This window comes from Corylus avellana, chromosome 4 (assembly GCF_965113065.1).
Source record: "Corylus avellana chromosome 4, dhCorAvel1.hap1.2, whole genome shotgun sequence".
NCBI lineage: Eukaryota > Viridiplantae > Streptophyta > Magnoliopsida > Fagales > Betulaceae > Corylus > Corylus avellana.
This window is the reverse complement of record NC_142493.1, coordinates 8,921,721-8,930,265: the sequence shown is the minus strand read 5'-3', so window position 1 is coordinate 8,930,265 and position 8,545 is coordinate 8,921,721. Positions and strand designations below refer to the sequence as shown.

At 33.8% G+C, this 8,545-nt stretch overlaps 1 protein-coding gene across 1 annotated transcript; it reads left to right on the top strand.

Moving 5' to 3' along the window:
- Window positions 1-205: 205 nt before the first annotated feature.
- Window positions 206-2,813, top strand: LOC132179405 (2-oxoglutarate-dependent dioxygenase 19-like). The gene is made up of 4 exons (XM_059592133.2): window positions 206-437; window positions 514-749; window positions 1,387-1,714; window positions 2,459-2,813. The coding sequence occupies exons 1-4, from the start codon at window positions 219-221 to the stop codon at window positions 2,711-2,713; spliced, it is 1,038 nt and encodes a 345-aa protein (XP_059448116.2). The 5' UTR covers window positions 206-218; the 3' UTR covers window positions 2,714-2,813.
- Window positions 2,814-8,545: the final 5,732 nt, after the last annotated feature.

The window sequence follows — 8,545 nt, the reverse complement described above, 5'->3', positions numbered from 1 at the left end:
TTTTTCACGATGAAGATAAGCATTGCAGCCCACATGTTTATCCACACACGTTTTCTCCAAAAAATCCAATTTCAAGTTGTTATTGGACTCTTTTTAAAACTAACATTATCTTCTTATAGATAATTATGACTTGAACCCACCAACTTGAATATTGATATTTTTTAGCAATTATCTTCATTTGAGCCATTATCAACATATAGTCCATTCATCAAACCAAGATGATAAGCATCAAAGCACTGGCTGAATCACCTGGTCTCACCTCCATCCCTCCCACGTACACCTTCACCCGGAGCCCCAATGATGAACCAGTTTCAGATGACCCAGAGGACTCAATCCCCATTATTGACTTCTCTCTCCTCACCTCCGGTACACCTGATCAACGATCCAAAACCATCCATCAACTTGGCAAAGCATGCCAAGACTGGGGCTTCTTCATGGTAAGCGCATGCACTGCTATATATTAATATTGTTTGCATATATAGTACATCATGTGTATTAAATCATGACGATCAGGTGATAAATCACGGTGTGCCAGAGAGCCTGATGAAGGCGATGAGCGACGCGTGTGGAGAATTTTTCAATCTGACGGAGGAGGAGAAGCGGGAGTATGGAGGGAAGCATGTGTTGGACTCAATCAGGTGCGGCACCAGCTTTAATGCTTCCGTTGATAAAGTGTTGTTTTGGAGAGATTTTATGAAGATCTTCGTGCATCCCCAATTTCATTCACCTTCCAAGCCTGCTGCCTTCAGGTATTACACTTCATTTCAGGATTGTTTTACAACCTCCCAGAATCATTGGGTGGTTAAATTAATATAGTAAATTTAATTACTTAATCATTACTTAAATGAAGGATGAATTGACGGAGTCAAAGTTCGATTTCAGAACTTAACTCTGATACCATGTTAAATTATCAGTTGTTCCAAAAACTTAAGCTGATAAGAAGAAATAAATTTAATTACTTAATCATTACTTTTAACCAGAATAATTTTAATTCTGATATATGAAACCTCCATATGGATCCGATTGCTACTTGGCTAATAAGGAATTTTTTTTTTAAAAAAAAAAATAATAATATTATTTTTAACTTTTATAATGAGAACATTTTTTTTAAAAAAAATAATATTATTTTTAACTTTTATAATGAGAACATTTTAATTTCTTCAAATGATAGAAGGAAATTATCTTCCTAATGTGATAAATATAGTTATGATTAAAATAATATTATCCTACAATGGTGATATTGTAGTTCTAACCAAATAGGAAAATGATAAGTGTTCTCTTAATGATGTCCTTGTGTCATCATCTTTAAGTAGAAATTATTTTATAAAAAATCAACTCAACAAATTGCATTAACGTATTCTTTTGCTTTTGTATTTGTTACAACAGAGAGATTTTGTTGGAGTACAGCAAAAGAAGCAGAGAATTAGCCATGGAGTTGCTGAAAGGAATATCAATGAGTTTGGGATTAGGAGACACCTACATACAAAATGCCTTGAATTTGGAATTGGGTTTGCAACTCCTGGCTGCAAACTTATATCCGCCTTGTCCGGAGCCGGAACTAGCAATGGGGATGCCACCGCATTCCGATCACGGCCTGTTGACCCTCCTCATACAAAATGGGATCTCCGGGCTTCAGGTGCAGCATCAAAGCAAGTGGGTCAATGTCAATTCCATTCCAAATGCATTCGTGGTTAACGTTGGCGATCACATGGAGGTGCATACTAAATCATGCATTCTGCATATATATTATCATTTTTTTCTGTTCCATTTCTTTTACTTTTGTTGCAATTGTTTTCAACCCCGCCCCGGCGCACTTTATCACTTTTGCTGCGTTGTTAGTATTTTTGTTTTGAAAAAAAAAATAAACTATGGGGAAGGTCCAAACGAATTTTTTTTTTTTTTTTTTTTTTTTAGCCCTTGGGGTGGCCGGACCACCACCAAGGGCCATGAGGTGGCTTCGACCACCCTAGACCGGCCGTTTTGGGTGGCTGAAGCCACCCCAACCCCAACTGGGGTGGTCCGGCCATTCTTTAGTTTTTTATAATTTTATATTTTTAATTATTTTTAAAATATATATAATATTTTATTATTATTTTTATTAGTTAGACATATGTTGTATTTATGTCATTATAATCTTTATAAAGAGATCATGACCATTAACTGGATATTCTCTTGTCTAATTCCGTAAAATAGTTTCAAGTGTTTATAAATATTTAAAATGTACATTAAATTCTTAACCTCATTAATAGCAGTTACTAATTTAGACTAAATTTAATGTGCCATTTAAATGTTTATAGACACTTAACATTATTTTACATAAATTAGAGAATATTTCTTCCAAATTGGTTTGGAGGAAATTTCTTAATTAAATAATTTTTTTTTATTAAACTCAAATTTTGAAATTAGTAGTGATTTATTGGTAAACAAATTTTTAATGGAAAACATTGTTTGATGCAAGATAACGAGTAACGGGAAGTACAAGAGTGTTGTACATCGGGCACTTGTGAACGAAAAAGCTACAAGAATATCGATAGCCACAGTTATTGGGCCGCCACTAGACACGGTCGTCGGCCCAGCACCAAAGTTGGTCCACCGTGAAACCAATGCACCTGCATACACTGGAATAAAGTATAAGGAATACATGCAACTGCAGCAAAGCAACCAGCTTGATGGCAAATCCTGCTTGGATCATGTTCGAATCTTGCCTGCCTAAACTAGTTGCCTCCACCTTATCCATGTAACCAAACAAACTTCCTTTTTCTTTACCCTGTACTGTTTAAGGAAGTATGATTTTTTTAAAAAAAAATATATATATTTTATAATGTAAATTTCCTCAAATTTCATTCATCTTTATATTAAAATTAAGAATGGTGTTAGGGATACCACAATTTTCACTATAAAATCATTTACAAACTCATATAATTAATGAAATAATTAAGTAAAAAATATGACTTGATCAATTTCTCTTAATTATTTGATTGATTATAAATTGTCACATTAGTTTATGAATAACCAAGTAAAAGTTATAATATCTCCTTTTTTTTTCCTTCTATTTATTTTTTTTTTTTGATATGGGAAGGGAATTCGATCTAGTAACTTTCATTTTATGAGGCGTGGTCTCCAGCCGATTGAATTACCGCTTGGAGACCTCAATTATTCTCCTTAAATTAAAGAAAATGATAAATGCTCAGTCCAAGACAAAGCAATAAAAATCTATTTTGTTGTCATCCATTTATGAAAAAAGTTGGAAGAGTAATGCTACTCTTCACACTAATTTATTACGCTCATTTTTATAAGATGGATGTAGATCTATTGAGCGGGGATAATCATTCATTATGGAGGTGGCGACCATTCTCAAAAACCAAAAAGACTAAGCTAAGGGAAGTCACTAAAACAACGAAAGAAAGACCTTTTGATATACCAATAGAAGAAAGAAATAAGGGTTGAAGTTCAGATCGCTTAATGTAGCGTGATTTAAGTGGCTTATTTTTTTTCTTTATTTTTAATGATTGAACATAGAAAACTACTTAAAATATGTCATATTCTTTCTCAAAAAAAAAAAAAATGTCATATTCACAGTATAAAATAAAAATAAAAAATAAATAAGAGTGAGGGTCTGTTTAGGTATACATTTGAGAGGCTTAAAAGTGCATTTAAAACTAAAAAAAATTCGTTGTTATGAATGCATTTATGCATTTGGTGGATGACCATTTAGTTCCATCTCCTGAAATTTTACATATTCATATCATCTTTTAGAATTCCTATAACACCCATGCAATAAATTGATTAACCCTTTTGTTTCATATTCCCCCTTTCATATTCCTTAACCTCCCATTATGATTCCATGCCTATAAAAATGAGTATTTTTTTTTTTTCTAATTAATAAGGTGGGAAGGGGCGACCAGTGTAGTTTCCCCCCATGGGCGTTACCATCGGGGTTCCCACCCGCTGTGGAATGTCCGGTTTGAGCTATAGCTACTGCCTGGGAAGGCGAGCCCGTCACCACAATCCCACAAAGGTGTGAGCCAGTAGAGCCCCTTCAAAGTAACATCTGGTTCACGCATCTACTACCGCAAGCGGATTCGAACACGTGACCACTAGGATGAAAGGAATTCTTCTACCAACTCAACTACCACCCTTGTGGTTATAAAAATGAGTATTGAGTTGTATGTAAATCACACAATAATATAGAAAAATCATACATAGTTCTTGAAGAACTAGTTTCACATATTGCAATCTCTTTATTTTGTCTTGTTATTTCCTTTGATTTTACAACACGTTATCGGCATGAAGCTCTAGCCAATTATTGTGTTCTTTTGATCTTCAACATCAAAAGCTATCCGTGAGCTATTCTCAATTCATTGTAAGTTTCTTTAACGTTTAGTAATATTATTATCTATTTTAATAAACATTCTAACATTTGCATATCCATGTGAGATTTATATGAACTAGAATTTTATCATACTAATGCTATGAATATAATGTCTTATAATTTATATTTGAAAATTTTTTGTTTGCGTATAATATCACTTAATTTTAAATAATGTTTATTTATTTAATTCTTGATATATTTTTGTATAGATAATGTCAAATCTTACAAAACTTGAGTTTGTCGCTCTTGACGTTTCTAGCAAAAATTACTTATCTTGGATCCTTGATGCTGAGATTCATATTGAAGCTATGAATCTTGGAAATACTATTAAGGAAGATAATCAAGCATCCCAGTAGGATCGCGCTAAAGCAATGATTTTTCTTCACCATCATCTGCATGAAGAATTAAAAATTGAGGACCTTATGGTAAAGGATCCCTTGACCTTGTGGAATAATTTAAGGGAGAGATACGAGCCCCAGAAGACAGTTATCCTCCCAAAAGCTCGCTATGATTGGATACACCTGAGGTTGCAAGATTTTAAGAGTGTCAATGACTATAACTCTGCACTCTTTAAAATCAGCTTACAATTAAAATTGTGTGGAGAAAAAGTCACTAGTGTGGATATGTTAGAAAAAACATATACCACATTTCATGCCTCGAATGTGCTCCTACAACAGCAATATCGAGAGCGTAATTTCACAAGATATTCTGAACTGATATCTTGTCTTCTAGTGGCTGAGCAAAACAACGAGCTATTAGTGAAAAATCATCAATCTCGTCCAACGGGTTCTACACTATTTCCTGAAGCAAATAGAACATCATTTCATGTTAATAAAGGAAACCGTGGTCGTGGACGTGGACGTGGTAGAAAAAATTATAGAGGTCAAGGGGAACGTATTCATAATTCTTACAAAAGAAATACCACATACCACCAGAAGTGGAACCACACTAAGGCGAAACAAAATGAAAACACAGTTTTATAGAATAAACCTACAAAGAACTATGAAGATAAATGTTACAGGTGTGGTATGAAAGGACATTGGTCGCGTACCTGTTGTACGCCTAAACATCTGGTAGACCTATATCAAGCTTCCATAAAAGAAAAGGGGATTGAAATGAATTTTTCTAATCACAGTAATCCTGAAGATTCTCCAATTTTTCTTGATACTCTAAATAGAGAGGGTAGCACTCATCTTGATGTTTCTGATTTCTTTGTAGACTCTAACACAAATACTGATCTTCTGATTGGTGATGAATATGTCTACAACAATTAATATGTTTTCTTTATGTCTTAATCACAGTATGTTTACATTGTCAAATTTAATTATATTTTGTTATTTTCTTTTTTATTAATGAAATTTTAATATATATTTTGTTTATATATAGAGGTATGGGTCATATTGATGAAATGATTAATTCCAAGATGATTGGTGAAGATTTATGTCTAGCAGACAGTTGTACAACACACACAATTCTTAGAGATAAGAAATATTTTCAATACTTGATATTAAACAAAGCTAGTGTCAATACAATATCAGGTTCATCAAACCTAATCGAAGGCTCTGGAAGAGTGAATATCATATTGCCAAAAGGAACAAAATTTTGTATTGATGATGCTTTGTATTCTTCTAAATCTAGAAGAAATTTAATCAGTTTTAAGGATATTCGTCTAAATGGTTGTCATGTTGAAACCACTAATGAAGATAGTGATGAATATCTTTATAATACTTTAACAATTTCGGGCCAGAAGCTCATATTGGAAAAACTGTCTGCTTTCTCTTCTGGGTTATATTATACAACAATAAGAACAATTGAATCACATGTTGTGATGCACCAGAAGTGCTCTAATCCAAAGATGTTTATGCTTTGACATGATCGTCTTGGACATCCGGGAACAATTATGATGCATTGAATAATTCAGAACTATCATGGACATCCCTTAAAGAACCTGAAGATTCTTTTATCAAGTGATTATCCTTGTGCTGCATGTTCTCAAAGTAAACTTGTTAGCAAATCATCCTCTTCTAAGGTAATTGTTGAATCTCCATCATTTTTACAAAGGATTCAAGGAGATATATGTGGGCCGATTCACCCTCCATGTGGGCCATTTAGATATTTTATGGTTTTAATAGATGCATCATCTAAGTGGTCACACGTTTGCTTGCTTTCTACTCGTAATGTTGCATTTGCTAGACTTCTTTCTCAAATAATTAGATTACGAGCACAATTACCTGATTATCCAATTCAATCTATTCAGATGGATAATGCGGGTGAATTTACATCTCAAGCATTTTATGATTATTGCATGTCAATTGAAATTAATGTTGAACATCCTGTTGCTCATACTCATACTCAAAATGGTTTAGCTGAATCGTTTATTAAACTACTTCAGTTAATTGCTCGACCATTGATTATGAAACAAAATTACTTGTTTTTGCTTGGGGACATGCAATATTACACGCTGCATCATTAGTTCGGATTAGACCAACAGCTTACAAAAAATATTCCCCTTCGCAACTTGCATTTGGTCAACCACCAAATATTTTTCATTTTCGTATTTTTGGTTGTGCTATATATGTTCCAATTGCGCCACCTCAACGCACTAAGATGAGACCTCAACGTAGACTTGGAATTTATGTTGGTTTTGATTCTCCTTCTATCATTAGATATCTTGAGCCTTTAACTGGTGATGTTTTTAAAGCACGTTTTGAAAATTGTCATTTTGATGAAAACATATTCCCATCACTAGGGAGAGAAAAGTCGTTGCCAGAAGCACGACAAGAAATCGCTTGGAATAATTCGACGTTATCTCATTTTGATCCTCATACAAATCAATGTGAACTAGAAGTTCAGAAGATCATTCATTTGCAGAGTATTGCAAATCAATTGCCTAATGCATTTACTAACAACAAGAAAATAATTAAGTCTCACATTCCAGCTGCTAATACTCCAGCGAAGATAGAAGTCCCTGCAGGACAATTAATGAATACAACAGCAAATGAGTCTAAGGCATGCCTGAAGCGTGGAAGACCTATTGGTGCAAAGGATAAGATTCTCCGGAAGAGAAAAGCACAAGGAAATGAAATCGGGGCTCCTAAAGAGGCCTTACCCACAAAACAGGCAACAAAAATTGATCCATCCAAACTTTTTGTACAAAATTCTCTTGGAAAGGAATCCCCCGAAAAGGAATCTTCTGAAGAGTTACCCCCTGAAGAGAAACAGGTACCTGAAAATAATGAGATCTCAATAAATTATGTAAGTACAGGAGAAATATTGGATAGAAACAAATTTGTTGTCGACAACATATTTTCATTTAAAATTGCATTTGACATTACTAGAAGTAATGATGATATTGAACCACAAACCGTCGAAGAATGTCGACGTAAAAATGATTGGCCAATGTAAAAGGAAGCAATTCAGGCAGAATTGAACTCACTAGCAAAACGTGAAGTATTTGGACCTGTAGTCCAAACACCTGAAGGTGTATCGCCTGTTGGATACAAGTGAGTATTTGTACGAAAACGAAATGAGAAAAATGAAATTGTGAGATATAAAGCAAGACTTATTGCACAAGGTTTCCTGCAGAAACCTGGTATTGATTATGAAGAAATGTATTCCCCTATAGTGGATGCAATTACATTTAGATTTTTGATTAGCTTGGTAGTTATAGAAAGTTTGGATATGCGTCTAATGGATATGGTTACAACATATTTATATGAATCACTTGATAATGACATATACATGAAAATCCCTGAAGGATACAAAATGCCTGAAACATATAATTCCAAATCTCGAAGTATTTATTCTATCAAGCTACAAAGATCTTTATACGGGTTAAAGCAATCCGAATGCATGTGGTACAATCGTCTTAATGAATATCTATTGAAAGAATGATTTGAGAATAATCCAATTTGTCAATGTGTTTTCATTAAGAAATCAGAATTTGGATTTGCCATTATTGCAGTTTATGTATATGATTTAAATCTTGTTGGGACTTCAGAAGAGCTCATAAAAACTGCCACTTATTTAAAAAATGAGTTTGAGATGAAAGATCTTGGAATGACAAAATTTTGTCTTGGCTTACAGATTAAACATTTTCCAAATGGAATTCTTGTTCATCAGTCAACATACACAGAAAAAGTCCTGAAGCACTTTTACATGGAGAAAGCTCAT

Bases quoted from the DNA above. Each gene is read 5' to 3' on its own strand.
- LOC132179405 (XM_059592133.2), top strand. From the start codon at position 219: ATGATAAGCATCAAAGCACTGGCTGAATCACCTGGTCTCACCTCCATC. The intron at 438-513 runs GTAAGCGCATGC...CATGACGATCAG, and splicing joins AAGACTGGGGCTTCTTCATG to GTGATAAATCACGGTGTGCC. The intron at 750-1,386 runs GTATTACACTTC...TTGTTACAACAG, and splicing joins TCCAAGCCTGCTGCCTTCAG to AGAGATTTTGTTGGAGTACA.